The 18,138-nt window shown below is 33.7% G+C and overlaps 2 protein-coding genes and 2 pseudogenes across 2 annotated transcripts; 2 read left to right on the forward strand and 2 right to left on the reverse strand.

The window, feature by feature from the left end:
• The first annotated feature begins 5 nt into the window (after positions 1–5).
• On the forward strand, positions 6–8,932 carry LOC128172662 (uncharacterized). Its single transcript, XM_052838435.1, has 4 exons — positions 6–72; positions 6,438–6,860; positions 7,016–7,228; positions 7,809–8,932. Exons 1-4 carry the CDS (start codon positions 19–21, stop codon positions 8,295–8,297), a joined length of 1,179 nt encoding a protein of 392 aa, XP_052694395.1. The 5' UTR covers positions 6–18; the 3' UTR covers positions 8,298–8,932.
• A 2,889-nt stretch (positions 8,933–11,821) lies between these two features.
• Positions 11,822–12,682, forward strand: LOC128172735 (P2X purinoceptor 7-like; annotated as a pseudogene).
• Positions 12,683–12,891: 209 nt separating this feature from the next.
• LOC128174733 (uncharacterized) lies at positions 12,892–13,959 on the reverse strand (annotated as a pseudogene).
• Positions 13,960–14,289: 330 nt separating this feature from the next.
• LOC128174734 (uncharacterized) lies at positions 14,290–17,319 on the reverse strand. The gene is made up of 8 exons (XM_052840210.1): positions 17,188–17,319; positions 16,794–16,946; positions 16,586–16,678; positions 16,391–16,480; positions 15,985–16,258; positions 15,843–15,878; positions 14,646–14,892; positions 14,290–14,540 (listed from the first exon to the last, which is right to left on the reverse strand). Exons 1-8 carry the CDS (start codon positions 17,199–17,201, stop codon positions 14,290–14,292), a joined length of 1,158 nt encoding a protein of 385 aa, XP_052696170.1. The 5' UTR covers positions 17,202–17,319.
• Positions 17,320–18,138: the final 819 nt, after the last annotated feature.

Raw genomic sequence — 18,138 nt, forward strand, 5'->3', positions numbered from 1 at the left:
AGAACTTAGTAGAAGCACATGCTAGAGCTGAAAGGCGCGAACTGCGACGAAGTGAAGATCAAGATGTCAACGGTAAGTAGGAACTTGTAAAAATTCAATTTTAGGGGAGTGCATTTAAAAAAAAAAAAGTCTTATTTTTGTCAAAAGACTAAGCAATATTTAAGAAAATTATTTAGAATGTCTCTCATAAGAACAATACAGGGATCATTGCATCAAGGTAGTTCTGTATTTGTTAATGGTGGCTCACAATGCACTGCAATAGCATTCTTTGCATTAGCATTGTTTTTCTCTTACGATTTCACATGCAATTTCTCTTCTGTGGATATCGACAATATTTTATTTCGAGGAGACGCCCTTTACGGCAGTATAATTAGAGATTTGGGACAGAGGGATAATGCTTATCTTGCACACTATGAAATGCCAAACACTGTTGTAGTAGATGGGGTCGCATTGGATGCTATAACACATCCTGACATACTATTTGGTGTTGTAGGTGAAAATAATCTGGCACATGATGTAGGTGCAACTAACTTAATGGATGCTTTAGAGACAGGGTTTTACGTTTCAGATCATTTACTGGCAACATTCCAACAGCTGAGTATTGCAATTAATTTTAACAGAACAACTGAGCATTATTTTGTGTTTGATTCTCATAGCAGAAATATCGTTGGTCAACACAATCCGTTTGGAACTGCTGTTTTATTAGAGTTTACTGATATACATACTTTACTGGCATATTTAACAAGTGAATACACAGGATCTGTTTATAACATTTCTCCTGTTTTGTTCAACCATCAAAGACCATCATTATTAGAGCACAACCAGTCAGAAATCGTGGGAAGTCATGGGGAAACCATGGACCAGACACCAATACATACTTATAGTACAAGTAATGTCAGTACAGAAGATACCATTTCATTAAATTCCTACAAAAATTATTCACAAAGTGAAAGTACATTGAATTGTTCTAGTGTAAAGCAAAAATATACCAGTGAAGAATTTTTTGTTGAAAGTTATTTTAAAAGTGAAAAAATATTGCAACATTTCATACAAAATGTGAATTTAACAACAGCTGTAACTTTAGAGCAAGAAAGGATTGATGAAGAAAAACAATTAAAAAATCATTTGAATAGATCTTTATTGGAACATAGTTATTGTTGTTCTGCTGAATGTAAACGTAGGAAGCAGAAGGGGAGATACACGAAAAATAAAAGAATTTGCAATAATTTTGCATCTGTTAATTCCAGTTTGCTTGCAAATTCACCAAGATTTGTTGTACTAAATTCAAACTTTGATGAAAACTACACACTAGTTTCTGAGAGTGTGGAGGTTAACACAATAGAAAAAGAAATTAGTTCTGAACAAATTTCAAATCTGTCAAAAAATTCAATTTCGGAAAATTTTTTCAGAGAAATTAAACAGACTCCTTCCTTTGTTTGTTCAAGTTGTGATAGAATTTTATATCATGACCAGGTCCACAGACTTAAAGATGATTTTCAACTTACACAAGCTTATAAAATAAATGCTAGCAGCATTGTTTGTTCATTTTGTCATAGTCATATTAAAAAAAATGAAATGCCTCCATTCAATAGTATACTAAATGCTTTAGATCCAGGAAATATCCCTTTTTATCTCAAAAACCTAACTTACATGGAAAAAAGACTTCTTTGCAAAATTCAAGTGTTCATGACAGTGGTGATTTTACCAGGTGGACAATTAGCAGAAAAGGGACTAGCTATTGATTTTCCAATAGAATTACAAAATCAAGTCTCAGTACTTCCTCAAACCTTTAAAAATTCAAATGTCATCACCGTGTCATATGAGAATAACAACATTTTAAAACCAACTCACCTAGTCAGAAAGGAAAAACTCTTAAAAGCCTTGTTGTGGTTAAAGGCACATAATCAAATATATGACAACATTTCTTTAAATTTTGACCATATCCCAGAGGGTATAAACATAGAAAATGAACTAGCTGTCATTGATAATACTTATGAAGAGTATGCTGTTATTCCATCAGATTATGTAATGCCACACATTGATATTCAAACTTTGTTGAATAGTGATATCCCTCATTTGTCATTGAAAAGATGCAGGTCTACTCCATTAAATGCATATGACACTCCAAAAGGTGAGGAAATGGCATTCCCTCATTTGTTTCCACAAGGTGTTAATGGATTTGGTCATGAGAGACCTGCAAGATTAACTCCTTCCAAATATTTTAAGTGTAGAATGTATTATAAAGATGGTAGATTTAGAAAAGATATTTCCTATTTACTGCATGCAGTTAACTATTACGAAAAAGAGAGATTATTAAATGCTGTCAGTATTCACATGAGAATGAGAAAAAGCACTGGATTGCTAACAGCATCAGATGTAAATAACATTTCAAGTAATCCTGACTTGTTGCAGAACTCTTACATGTTTATGAAATTCATGAAAGGTACAGCTGCCTACTGGAAAAACAATTTATTAAATTTATTAGCAATGTTTAAATGTCTGGGACCTCCTAGCTTATTTGTGACGTTATCAGCTAATGACATGCATTGGCCCGATCTAATAATGTCCCTGGACTGTTGTAGCTACGAAAAAGCATGTAACATGACAAACTGTTTACAGTTGGTGAAAAATGACCCAGTTTTGACAGCACTTCATTTTCAACGGCGGTTTAGGATCCTACTGAAAGATGTTATTCTCGGACCCTTAATGCCTTTAGGAAAAGTAGTTGATTACTTCGTGCGTGTAGAATTCCAAAATCGCGGAAGCCCACATTTTCATATCTTCTTTTGGATTGAAAATTTTTCAGAAATATTTAGTGACCACAAAAAACTTGTAAAGTATATCAATGATGTTATAAGCACAAAACACAGCACAAGTCAGTTTGCTTCAAAATTTCAAACTCATCGTCATGCTGACTACTGTTTGAGAAAAACTGGCCGCTGTCGCTTTGGTTTTCCATTTAGAGAAATGAAGGAAACATGCATTTTGAGTAATGTGGATTTACAGTCAAACATTATCAAAGGCAAGTTTTATGAAACTGAACGCACTACAGATGATTGTTATATAAATGCTTTTAACCCAGTTATTTTGAATCATTGGCAAGCAAACATGGACATACAAGTGATAGGTAATTGTGAATCTGCTGCTTATTATGTATGTGCTTACTTATGTAAAGCAGAGCCTGAAAATTTAAAATTTGAATTGTCAAAAGTCATTAACAACTTGAATCAAATGCCTGTTTTGTCTCAGTCTTCTAGAATGCTAAAAATTGGATATTGTGTTTTAAAGTCAAGAAAATTAAGTGCACAAGAAGCAGCTTATAGGCTTCTCCCTGATTTGAATTTGATAATTTCCTCAAGGTCAGTTCTGACACTAAATACAAAACCACCAGAAAAGAGGTTCCGCGTACTTAAATCAAAACAAGAACGAGAGGAACTAGATAATACAAGTACAGATATATTTTACAACAATATGATAGATTATTATCATGCACGTCCAATTGAACTATTCAATCTATGCTTATTTGAATTTTCTCAATGGTATGTTAAGTGTGCAGACAAAGATGTTGATATATCTGTCGCTTCTTCAAGTAGGCAACCACGTATAAGATTAAGGCCTCCGTTTCAACATGTCATAATGCGAAAGAGATTAAAATTTTTGATAATTCGCCTCCCAAAGTTGCCATTGTCATCTGATGATTACTTTTACAGTCTCTTGATGTGCTTTTTACCCCATCAAAATGAAGAAGAACTTATACAAAAAAATCAAACCTCAAAATATAGCACAGCAAGAGATGCATTTATTGCTAAAAGACAGAACATGCAATTAGACTTTTTAGAATCAGCAACACTAGTAGATGAAATTGAAAATGCAGTTCGATTTATTCGGTGTTCTGTAAAAGAGATGGAGGCTTTTATTGCCCCATCTACTTCTGAACATGTATATGTTGATGATAACTGTCTTTTGGAAGATCCCTCATTATCAATATCACACCCTCATAACTTGGATGATGTTGATGTTCATTTGAGTAGAGAAGTAGGAAATGAACTTAGTTGTGAAAATAGTGATGAGCTGCACATCAATGAAATTAGTACATCATCTATATCTTTTGACGAGATAAAAAGCAGAATAGCAAGGTTAACAAGGTGTCAAAAAACTGTTATGCATTACATTTTTAATCATTATAAAAACAAAGATAATTCTCAGCAACTTTGCATGTTTATTAGTGGTGGGGCAGGAGTTGGAAAAAGTTACCTCACAAGACTGATTATTGACTGGTTAAACTGCTGTTGCTCAATTGTTTGTGGAAAATCTCCAGTAATGGTATGTGCTTCAACTGGAACAGCAGCTAGAAATATCTTGGGAATTACAATCCATAGTGCACTATATTTACCAGTGCAACATGGAAATGAACCCAAATTTCATGAATTATCTGGGAAAAGTTTGAAGAAATTAAGATCCACTTATTCATATGTTCATACACTGATCATTGATGAAATTTCAATGGTTAGTGCACAAACTCTTGAATACATTCATAGAAGGCTAACTTCAATTAAAGATAATGATAAACCATTCGGAAATGTAAATGTTATTGTCATAGGGGATTTCCTTCAATTGAAACCTGTTAAAGGCAAATATGCCTTTGAAAATGCAATTCTATGGTCAAATTTTAAGCCTTTTATTCTCAAAGAAAATGTACGGCAATCTGAAAATGTTACATATGCTGCAATATTAAATAGAGCTAGAGTTGGCTTACTGAATGAAGATGATCTCAAAATTCTACAGTCGAGGTTAATTAAGCCCCCACAAAGAGATATTTCTTCCCTTCTTCATTTATTTCCCACACTTAAAGAAGTTCAACAACATAACAACAAGATGCAAGTGTTGTTAAGCCGAGAATGCATTGAGGTCAAAGCTAAACATTATTTTTCTCAAGATGACATAGAAAAAAAGGGGCTTCTTTCTAATGATGATATCCCTGTAGATGATAGAAATGCAGGTGGGTTACCATGCCAGTTACAAATATCAATTGGGACAAGGGTTATGTTAATAAAAAATATATATACATCAAAAGGACTAGTAAATGGAGCTCTTGGGTTTGTAGAGTCAATAGAAATGCACCAAGAAATGACAGGAGAAGTTAACTTAATATATGTTAAATTTGATGACCCACATATTGGAGGTATTCTTAAAAGGGTTGAGCATAATAATGCAATAGCTATTGAGCCCTTGTGTCAAGAATTTTATTACAATGGAAGAATACTTGTTAGGGAGCAATTTCCTCTCATTCAAGCATGGGCAACGACAATCCATAAAGTCCAGGGTGCATCTTTATCACAAGCAGTCATTTCAATTGGTAACAATGTGTTTGAAAATGGAATGGCTTATGTTGCCTTAAGCAGAATCAAAAAATTGTCAGGTTTATATTTGCTGGCATTTAATTATCAGAAAGTTACACCCCCTGTCAAAGCTTTGGAAGAGTATACAAGACTTCGTTCTTTAACAGAATAATTAATCTTTAAGTTAAATGCTGTTAGCCTGTATTTGCACTTGTGTCTATTGGCAAGTTGTCTCCCTGCGTGCTGAAAACTTCTCAATAAAAAACAGACATTTAATTAATTTATCCCAGTTCAATTTTTAAACATGCATAATTATATAGAATTTAAAGATGTTACTAGACCTATCTTTAATCACCAATACCAGAATTTTAACTCTTTATAACTCGTGTGAGCGTGCTGAATTTCTTTTCAAATAACATAGAAATTTACATTATTTCATAACGTGACAATATTAGGGTATTGTTTGGTATATATTCTTAGCCTATATTAAAAGCAAAAATGGCTACAAGCAGCACTAAATGAACACTGCAACAGTATTGATAATTCAACACAACAGTTTGAATTTACTTGGAAATTGAAATGACTATTTTATATCATAAATCAGATGATGATTTGACAATTATTTTTTCAAAATATGAATACATGTACAAATAATTGTCTAATATTTAAGTCACCTGAGTCACTCAGATGACCAATTGCAATTGATATAATATGTCTGTCGTGTGTTAACAATTGAACATTTTTAACTTCTTCTTTAAAACTAACTGCTTAATTCTTTTTAAAGTTTGTTAAATGCATCTTAGGTGTTAGAGGAACAAAAAATGTAAATTTCATAACTATTGTCCCATAACGGTCCTAGGGGCAGGGCAACAATGGTAATGAAAATATTCTTCTGTACAAAAGCCTTTTACCAAAATTGTAAATGTCATGTCTCCTGGGGTTTGACTCTAGGGCGAGGCCAAAATGCTTGGTGACTGTTACATGTAAGATCAGTTGTCCTCTTACTGCAAGTAAGCTTCACATTTCATTTATATTCACAAAGAAATAGTTGCAAAATGTATGATATGTAATTATGATGCAATATTGTGAAAATTGCAGATGCTGAAAATAAAAGACATTAAAGACAAAGAAGTGAAAGATCTCATTCTGCCACCATCCCCTTCAGTGCGAGGGGTAGTGCTTGAAGTCAGTGACATTGAAAAAGCAGAAAATTCACAATACAAAGATAAATTCTATGCAATTATTGCTGATGAAACCGCAGCGATATCAGTAACAATCTATGATGTACAGAAACAAAACAAATTTATTAAGGGAATGGCTGTAGTTCTGATGAACATTCTTACGAAGCAAAATTTTATAGCTGTTACAAGCAAAACAGATGTAGGCATTTGCAGACCATTTACTATTCCTGATGATATCAGGCTTCATGCTCCAACCCTTGCTGGACAAACAATGACCTTAAAGAATGCACTTGCTTCACCTGTAAAAACGCTGCTTACCGTAAAGGGAAAAGTTGTTAAGGTACTCTCATATTTAAAAAGTGAAATATATTATTTAGAATTTAAATTGATCTTTTTTAATCATCACATAAATATGAATCATTAAAGCATAAAATAAAAAATACTTGTTAAAAATTCTTTCATTTTCTATAATTATGTATTCTAATTTTCATACAGCTGTCACCAGCAAGCAAGAAAAGGGTAGAACAAAACGAGGTAGATTTCCAAGAGGTCATGTTGAAAGATACAGACAGTCACGCAACAGTTGCAGTGTGGGACAAGATGGTGAATACACTACAAAAGGGAGAATGTGTGACCATTACAAAGTGCAGGGTCCGTTTGTTTAATGAGCAGAAACGCCTTACCACTACAAGATCATCCCAATGTGAGGTTCGTTGTTGCACATATATAGTCAATGGTATAGTTTTTAATTACATGCAATTACAAATGTACCATGTTTTGTAAAATGAAATTATATTGTTGTACACATATAGTCAATAGTATAGTTTTTTAATTACAATTACAAATTTACCATGTTTTGTAAAATGAAATCTTGGAAGAAATTCTCTGTCATGAAGTGATATTCTAATAAAAGATTCCTCATAAAATTTTATTTTCAGTTATTAAAATAATGATCACTGTAACATCACTAAAGCCCAAAAATTGGTTTAGAAAATTGCCAAAACAGTGTATTCTGCAATATTGTTCTAATACTTTAGTATAAGACATTATTTACCTACTTGAATTTTTTGTGTTTGACATCATAAACCTACTTCAATCACTCATGTTAGTGGGTCATGTGTGCTGAAGTGAGCAATGTGGCCCCTAGGCTCATTGTTTAATCTGAAACTTCGAAATGTAATCTTATGAGGATGCATAGAAAGAAAAGGAAATATAACATACCAGTAAATATAAGTAACAGTAATCATCAGGAAATTTAATATTTCTCACTACTTTTATTAAATTATAGAAACTTGCATATGATGAAACTCTTCTGCTGGTGTCTGACGATGAAGATGATGATGTGGACAATAATGGAAATTGGAGTAACACCCCCATTTCTGATTTCAAGAGTGGAACCATCACCGCAGTGTTCGATGTCGATCCATACCTAGCGTGTCCCACTACATCATGCAATAACACGAAACTTGCCCCAGCTGAATCCATCCAATGCATGAAATGCAAAAACTGCGGGAGAAACTATGGGGAGAGCGCTTGCAATAACTACATACGTGCTACTGTTATGATTGAAGTAGAAGATTCTAACAAACCTCCCCAGAAAGTAGCAATATTTAAGCCTCAGATTGAAAAGCTGTTCACTTCAAGGGGTTTCACACTTCCTTCCAGCAATGACCAAACTGAGCTTCTCCTCAAATTCTTTGAAATAATTCCAGTTGACATCAAGTTTCACATGATAAATAACACTATCAAACAATTAACCTGCAAAAGAGTTGCATAAACATTCAACTGCAACAAGTATCAAACTTGTTCAGTGACTTGCACAGTTCTTTTTTTATTTGATCGATTTTATACCAGTATGGCGAGTATGCACTTGGAAGAGTATCATTATTGTTTTGTTTATTGTTGACAAACTTGCGAAAGAGTTGCATAAACATTCAACTGCACTGCAACTGCTGTAACAAGTATCAAATTTGTTCAGTGACTTGCACAGTTCTTTTTTTATATTCAGTTGATATTATACCACTATGAACTTTGGAAAAATATCATTATTGTTTTGTTTTTTGTTCACAAACACGCAAAAGAGTTGTATCAACATTCAACTTGATTACAATTGATGTACATGTACTGAGTGTACTTTTTTTTTCAGTGTAGTAATCGCTGTTTATTATCTAATATGATTGATATGCAAACTATAACAAATGTTTTTTTTCTTATTGTGTGTAGTTCACAATCAAGTTTTTAAGTTTTCTTAATAAAGTACAATTAGTTTTATTTAATTTTTTTCCTCTATTATGCAGTATAATATCATTATCAGGAGATATTGAAATGAATAGCAACATGAAAGAAGTCTGTTCTTCAGGTTCATATCAGAACATCAGCAAGTTAATTGAAAATTAACAGAAATGTCACTCAATTCACAAAAATGAGAATGAACATTGCTATTCCTTTGATGTTCATTATTATGGTTTATTATATTGTGTATGAAAAATTAGAAAATTATTAAAATAAACAAGAAATATGTGCAATTTTCAAATTAATATATTGCACAACAACTGGGAGGGGGATTATCATTATACCCCCCCCCCTCCTTTGAAGAAAGAATGGCATACATGTATTGCTTTGCTGCTGTCTATCTGTTTCTCGGTCGGTTGGTCACCCAACAATTTCCGTTCCTTTTCTTTGCAGCGGTTGTGCATATTGAAATAAAATTTGGTATACAGATTTACCATAATAATATCTACGTCAAATTCGATTATGGATTTGATTAAGGTGGAATAACGCACCTGGAAAAATTCCCTCAAATTAACAGGAAATATTTTGATAATGAAAGAAATAATGATATATAAGCTGTACAAATGTCAAATAAGTGAGCAATTTGCAGTTAAGGTGTAAAAAATGAACATCTAAAATAATTATTCCAGTAAGTAACAACAAAAGGCCCTGCGGGATTCGAACTCCGGATGTACGGATCACAAGTCCAACACTTTATCCACTGGGCTATAGAGTAAGCAACATGTTTTAGTCCATAAAATCGTTTTCATAAAACGAAATGTCGTTTCGATCAGCGGTCAGCCATTTTGTGACGATGTGTTATTCCACCTTAATTAAGTTATATGTTTTTCGACAGAGTTATATACCCCTTGGACAAAGAAACATTCCAATTGGTTTGCAGTATCCGTTCATCTTCACAGACGTTGCACGTATTGAAATATAATTTGGTAGACAGATTTATCTTGCATGTAATAGTATATAGGTCAAGTTTTATTTTGGGTACAATCTAACAATTTTTGATAGAGTAATGTGCTTTGGACTTGGACAAATTCAAATGATTTGCAGTTTCTGTTCATTTTTAGTCGGATTTTCCAACATAAAATCGGGTTATTGAAATTATGAAAATGGCGGGCGGGCGGCTGCCAAAAGAATATTGTTGTTCTTTGCAGATTAATTGCACATATATCAGAGGTGTGCATATTGCTAGGATTTAATTTCTGATTATTTATGAAAAATACCGCCTTTTGAACAGTCAACTTATTCATTTTTTGGCAAAATATTGCATATAGGGTAGCCTCATTGTACAATGCAACAACTACTCTTACAGTTTTCAAAATAAGGAGTTGTTCTTTTGCAGATCAATTGTACATATATATATATATATATATATATATATATATATATATATATATATATATATATATATATATATATATATATATATATATATATATATATATCAGAGGTTTGCTTATTGCTAGGATTTTGATTTCTGATAATTTATGAAAAAATACCAGCTTCTTAACTTAGTCTTCTTTTGGCAAAATATTGCATTTATCGTACTCCATTTCATTGGATACGGTAGGTAGATTAGTGTTTATTAATTGAGAGTTGACATGGTTTATGGATAGAAAAAACCCGGTTTGCTGTCACATTGACAGCTTTTCACTTTCTTCGCAGATATTGTAAGGCAGGGGGCATAAGTGTTTCACAAAAAATTCTTAATTAGTTTCTTATATTAAAAACATGCCAATGGTCCACGTATTGTAGTCCTTTTTTAAAGGACAGCAACTTGTTAGGAACTCACTTGGAATACTTCTCACAATTTTTCAACGTATTATCTGAGCTATTTCATGTCTGTTTCAATGCAAAATCCCCGTCGAATTTCTATTTTGGGTTAAGTATTGAAACCTGAAGTGGTAGAGGGGGCATTTCAAAACAGATAATCCAACCCGAACATTTATCATATTTGTAGATGAACGTAGTTTGAGCACAAAGCCTTTAATGTAATGATGATTAGCGAAAAGTAGTGGAAGCAAAATGTCGGGGCAGAGTATAGCTACGAATTCCAAATTACATGTATTTTCATACCTGATTCAATCAGTAGATTTATTTGACTAGCTGATGATTGGTGGTTTAAAGCAATATAAGCTGTCGGAGGCGGTAATTTTAAGAACACAAATTTATGCCGTCAATTAGCAGATAACAACCAGTAAAGCATATTCTGCAAATAGCAGCTACCACAATATGTTGTAAATAAACATGTCCATGCGATAAATCGATTGTTTGTTTGAACTGACCACCTCTGCAACCATCGCTAATTACTATTCGGGACGGGATACGGGAATAGCCGAATATAAAGTAGCGCGTGCAAGATGCTGGATCTATCAATAAATCGAAGATGGACGACACAGAGGTAAGTAATGAATCAACACTTTTAACAATTTTTGAACGTGAATTCTTCATACAATTGCTTAAAAACTTAAATATTAGCCGCAAAACATACGTTTGCATGAAGTGAAAATAGAACGTTATTTGCATACATCAAGGGGCCCTCGAGGGGGTTTGCTATCTTTGATTCGATTGCATACAAAAGACCCTGTACAGATAATTGTGCGATTTCTTTTCATTTATATTCCAATTTGTGTATTTTTGTTTTGTATGCCATGAATTTCAAAACAAAATAAATTTTGACTGGAATGTTCATTTGTTAAATGCAAATATAATAACATTTACTTTGTATTTTATTGGGAAAAATCTGTTATAATAATATTTTATCTTTAAAATGACTTTGTAGTATTCAGATGGGTCAAGATCAAGAAGCCTTTCCCCAAATCCAGTCAGTACCTCAGATGAAGAGGTTAGAACACCTATAAGGCAGAGGATAGGTCGTGGTAGGGGCAGACAAACTGCAGTTCGTCGTACTGGGGTAAGAAAACAGTATCAGATTAACCTTTTAAAAAAAATAAACAAGAAAAAATTAAAAATAACAACAGTGACTGTTCATTTAATACTTCTAGGCTCCTCGAGTTAGAGGACAGGGAAGACGCAGAGGATCGAGACAGAGGGTTCAGCCAGCTGACATGAATAGGCTTGAATTGGCAGCACAGGCTAGGCGTGACAGACAAAGTCAACTTGAGGTATATACAGGTCCAAATAAATCAAATTACACAAAGGTTGAAAATGTTTATATTTGACCTGTCTTCAAAAATTAGAAAAATTTTCTTTCAGTTTATGCTATTTTATTTTAGGAATGTATTTCCAAAATGGACAAAACAGCTCTGAAGAAGACCCTCAAGTTAGTTTGTATGAAGCACCCCTCACTATTGATTGATGTCCTAAAGTCTACTGATGGAAATGGGGATCCAGCGCCGGGAAATATGCCTGCAGTTCCAAGCTGGTGTACCTGCAATAGCTGTAGGGAGATGCCTACCGAGAGGGGAAAAGTGTGCTGTGGGAAAATTCCCGATAACTGCCACTCAAAATTAGCTGTAAGTTTTCACTTTCAAAAAACTTCATGTAAGCATTAAAAATCTTTACATGGATTAAAGAAAACTGACCTTTATTTACTTAACTACCACATCATTTCATTTTCTTTAGGATTTCTATACAATAGTCCTTGATGAATTGGTTCTAGAAGTTGCCATGAGGTGTAGAAATGATGCCTTAGCAGAACCCAGAGATAATGACTACAACAGAGCATATCGGCACACAGCTTACAGACAAATACATTATGTGGATGCACGGTCGCCTAGGAGCTGGAAACCGAAAAGTTATTCCAAGCTGCTGTGTGTGGCGCATTCGTGACAGATATCCCGAGCCTTCCAGTCAATATGTAGGATATATTGAGGGAATCCTTGATTAAAGTACAGCTTGACTCTTATTTGGTTGTTAGATCATTCACATCATTTATTTTTACACTGAATAAAATAATTAACTACATAACTTTTTCTTTTTGGCACTATGAAAAACATCAGGAAGAGCTGAGATATTTGATTACTATAATAGAATATATCATGAGATTGTCAAAATTTACAAGCATGATTTACAAGATTACTGACAGTGGATTATCCCAAAATTTATAAGCATAATTTACAAGATTACTGACAGTGGATTATCCATAACAAAGACAAATCAGTTCTCTTGAATTTGACTCTCGGACAGAAATCGAGACTTCTTCTCTGCCACTAAAGATGCTGTTGGAGGTGGAGGGACAGCAGCTAGGGTCTCCGACACAAGTCTTGGATCACCTACACTAAGCGTAACTGGCCTATTCATGCCCACAGGGTTGATGATTCTGTTCTGTACACAGAGTTTCAAAATATCGGCTACATATGGGTACAGCTTTTCCTGTCGCACTGGGTAGGCAGACCATCGACCACTTTTTTTACTATAGTACCGCTGATGTCTAAAGTATAAAATTCAATCTGTTTAATCATATATTTCACAGTACAGCCTTTAGTCAGCAATAATGACTCTTCAACATCACATAAATGAGAATTGAGAAAGTGTGTAAAACCTTTTGAGAAAACAAACCTTAGTGATCCGTCTTTTCTTTTGGCAGCCTCTCTATCACAGTTGGCATTGTGGTCTAGCGCTGCAACAAGATTTCTTGCTCTGTACACCGGAGGTGTGTAGGAGTGTCTCTTTGACGAGTACTTTAAAATCAGGTTTTGAAAGTTTTCTAGAGATGCTGTACTCCTGTGAGAAATAATCAAATAATGATATTTTCATTTCAAAGGAAGTTTTGATTCACCTATGAAATACAAATCAAAATAGTGTTTTAAAGTGAGTAAAGTTTAATTTGATATATACCTGCAATTAAGGTAGTAAGGAATCTTCTTTAAAAGTCTTTTGTCGCGGACAATGTCACGTACAGCGACATGGGCTGGGGATCCTGCCTCAAGCCAGTCTTTGTCCCTTTCCTCTGTCAAAGGACCATGCTGGCATGAACTTTTCGCAACTGCTCCATAGGGTAAAATCCATTCATGCTCATTTACCACATGGTGCATGACTCCAAACCAAATGCCCTGAAAAGAAGGACAGGAACAGTTTAAAATGCTGTTTAACTCATATTAAACCGATAACTGATGACATGAAATCTAGTTTACTAAATAATCAAACTTACAATAAACTCTTCCTCTGTATTTGCAACGGAGGAACAGAACCAAAAATGGTTAACTATCTCCCTTGTCCACTGTAATATTGGTTTTTTGGATTTTTCTTGCCCAGCCTGAAAATAATAATAATGTTACATTTAGTTTATCAACTTCATTTTTGATTTTCTCAAAATCATCATTCTTATTTTAACAAACTGTCAAAAGAATGCTTAATTTCTGGGTAATCTTTTTCTGAAATAAAAAAAATGTTGAAACAAGATTTATGGTACAAATGACAACATTATAAAATGTACTACTAAATAAAGTCAAAAGTATTTTTCATTGAATAATTTTACTGGTATAACATGTTAGTTGTATTTCTATACCCAACTAATAAGCTTAAGCAATGAATTTCATTAGTGCTTCAACCTGTACATGTGCATCTGTTACAACTTCTACTACATGTAATCCTTTTTCAAAAAGAAACTGCAGACCTTTTTGAAAACATGCTTTTTCAAGGATGGCACTCTTTCTTCCTGTCATTCTCTTGTCCATTGTCACTACGCACAGTATTTTATGGGTCTCGTTTTCCATAAACGTGTACGTGCAGTACTGTGCAGAGTGACCTGGACTGTCCATGCGACCATCTCCTATACAAAAAAATTTTTTTTAGATGCATGTAGTTGAAAGGCTTGTCATTATAAAGGGTCAACAACATACTAAACTTATTTATAAAGCATTTAGACTATACCAACCAAGAACAACAATATCTTTGCCTCTGAATTCTTCAAAAATTTCATTTTGGTGGTTGGTCCAAATTTCTTCAATTGAAGGAGTTACATATGTTCTTTGGATTTTAACAAATGAAGAAGAAGACAGGATAGGAAGCTTCAGGAATTTAGCAACCAGGGCAATCTTTTGGAAGTTGTTTCCAGAGGCCAGTAGTGCTGCTGAAAGCAACACATCTCCACTGTGGACCCGCCTGTTTAGAAGTGGTTGCGACGCGGGGGTGTTAAGGAAGCATATGGATTCTGAGTTACATGTAATTTCGTGATATCACAAATCTTAGTTATTATGTACATATTCAATTATCTAAGCAACGAAACGTAGACCAAAAGCAAATAAAAATAGTGAAGTCAATTTTTTTTTCAGAAATTAGTTTGTATTACGTAGATTTATACATTGATGACGTCATGACTAAAAGTTGAATGTCGTGTGAATTTGATCGAAAAGCATTGTAAACATATTCAAAACATAACTTATCTAAGAACTCTAATAAAATATTGTGGTGTGATTTATTGAGAATGGGACATTAGAATACTAGGAGAGATGTTAGTTTTATCAATCATTCGCTAAAAGGTATGTAAATTTGCTTTTATTTCTCGGCCAGGCTTTCCTCTGTCGTTGTTTACGATATAAAAATCCGACTAGAACAACACTACCCCGCATATATTGAACTTTGAATTTTATATGTATCGTTAGTTTGATCAATGCTTAAAATGAAAAGTGCTGCTAGAATCCCATGTTGTGTGTTGTTTTGATGCAACTTGTCGTTTTCCGTGCAAACTTTATAAAAGTTGGGAAGGTTTTACGAGAACTGGATGAATAACTATTGAATTAAGAAAAACATAGGATTCTAGCAGCAGTTTTGATTAAACTGAGATGTTTTGCCTTCACTTGGTATGTTTATTTTATTTTGGAAACCGCGGGGTAGTGTTGTTCTATCTCATTTTATGTTAAGGAATATACGTAAGCTATTTATAGTTGTCACGTGATAATGCACCAATGTGGCAGTAATGTACTACCCGATTTTATTGCACTTACATCTATTTCAAAGGATAATACTAAGTTTTTGATCGTATTCAAAATAGTTATTTAATTTCATGATTTTGAATATAACAGTCAAAATAAGACGCTAAATTGCCCATATGCTTCATTAACACCCCCGCGGAACACCATTTGTGAACCTCATGGTTGTTTGTGCAGACCTAAAATGAAACTTTGATACCTAGTTGTGGAAACCGGAAAGTAGATATACTATAATCTATTTTTTTTATTGAAATATTTTTTAAGCAAAATTAAAATTTGATTTACCCATCTTAGGTACACTGCTGAAGATACAACTTCTGATAAAATTTCCACCTCAGCCTCACACTCTCTCACACTGCAAATTCTAGGCACTTTAGTTTCTGCAAAGGCAACCAATGGGTTTAGATAGACCATGGCTGGGTGATCATTAATTAGCTGGTTTATCTCATCATGACTCCGGATCACTTGCACATTACACTCAGAATGTCTAACTACACTTTCTTCCTCCTCTTCATTTTCTTCTGGATCCGACTCCTCTGAGATTATGCCATGATCAAGTCTTTAGTAAAAAACCAAAATTGAATTGTTATCTTTTGGATAAACAAATATCTTGTATTATTTCCTCTAAAATATTTCTAATAATTAACACTTTTTATCTGTACTTAAACTCTGTACATATTATGATAATTACTTAAATGATAGATGAAAGCTAGGCTCATATTCTTCATCTTCAGAGGAGTCATCCTGGTCACAAGTCAGTTCTGAGGCACTCATTGTAATTCTACAATAGAAATTACATAAAATATTGAAATCAATAGAATCAATAATACATTTAATAATGATTAAATTCAGAAACAAGTGATTCAAATTTAATGCTTTTAGATACCTAAAAGGATCCATAAAACTGTCTGAAAGTTGCTTAAGTCTTTTCGTTCTTGGTTGTGCAAGTTCCTCAATGCCTGACATAGCACTTTCTACACTGAAAATATTTTGTTATTCTAAGTTTACAAAATCATTTTTTTAATCCTTGATGAAATATTTCTCAAAATTGAAATGTCACTCAAGTGCTACATGAATAGCTATTAAAAACTTACTCTTTTCCAACTTCAGCTGGTGAAATGTCAGATAAATCAGATTCCACCACACACATTTTCTGTACAACTGATGGACCAGCCGTTGACGTAACACAAGGAATAAATTCATTTCGCGCAGGTACTCTTGTCTCATTTCCTTGAACATCTTTGTAACTTAAAAAAAATTAATGAAATGCATGTAGGCTATTTTCCCCTTCCGTGCCTCACAAAGTTTACACTACCGAATGACTGACGAATACCTTTGTTTACTATGTTCATCTGCAGCAACAATCACTGAAATCGCGTTAATAAACATGAAAAATATGAAGAACTTCAGTGTTTAAAAATATTTCATGCAACAATCTTGAAGAAAATGGGCTTATATACATCTTATATAAACAATGTTTACACTTACTTATCAAGCAGCATCTTCGCAAGTTCGATATTTGTTTTCAAACACAATTTCGTCCGTAATTCCGTCCAGCGATCATACTGATCTCCGATATAGATTTTGTTTTTGTTAAGTCTGGCATTTGCTTCTTTTTTATTCCTCGTTCTTGCTGAATCTGTTAGTTTTAACTTCGCTCCACGTTTTCCTGACATCTTTTTTCATCACCTCCGACTATCTACGCATGCGTATCCCAGTGTCCGAGTGTCTGACCTAGGGTCACTTGCATATTTCTGAATACGTCAGTGAAATATTGTCTTGCAAGACAAAAATTCTCGCTGAGCTTATTTTCACGTATTAAACGAGTTTTAGACTTAATAGCAGGTAGCCTCATTTTGATATGTTATGTTTTAATGTGGCTAAATTGTTTTAGAGTGCTTTCGGCGATTGAAAAAAAATACCGTCGCCGACAGCTTATATTGCTTTAAATGCTTTTATACCAGCATGTATTAGAATTTTCATCAACCATACATTATATGATAAAACACATTTGTTTACATGTACAATTAGGAGCCCCAGATGGTATATTTGCTGAATCCTTCAGACAATACTTATTCAGAAAATCGGAATGAATTTGGCATCAGGCATGCAATGTTCATAAATGCCCTCTTCATATAAGAAGTGAAGGTTGCATATACAATGAACTGAGTAAAAAATTGAAAAAAAATACCGTGGCCGACAGCTTATATTGCTTTAAATGACTTTATACCAGCATGTATTAGAATTTTCATCAACCATACTTTATATGATAAAACACATTTGTTTACATGTACAATTAGGAGCCCCAGATGGTATATTTGCTGAATCCTTCAGACAATACTTATTCAGAAAATCTGAATGAATTTGGCATCAGGCATACAATGTTCAAAAATGCCCTCTTCATATAAGAAGTGAAGGTTGCATATACAATGAACTGAG

Source organism: Crassostrea angulata, chromosome 2 (genome assembly GCF_025612915.1).
Source record: "Crassostrea angulata isolate pt1a10 chromosome 2, ASM2561291v2, whole genome shotgun sequence".
NCBI lineage: Eukaryota > Metazoa > Mollusca > Bivalvia > Ostreida > Ostreidae > Magallana > Magallana angulata.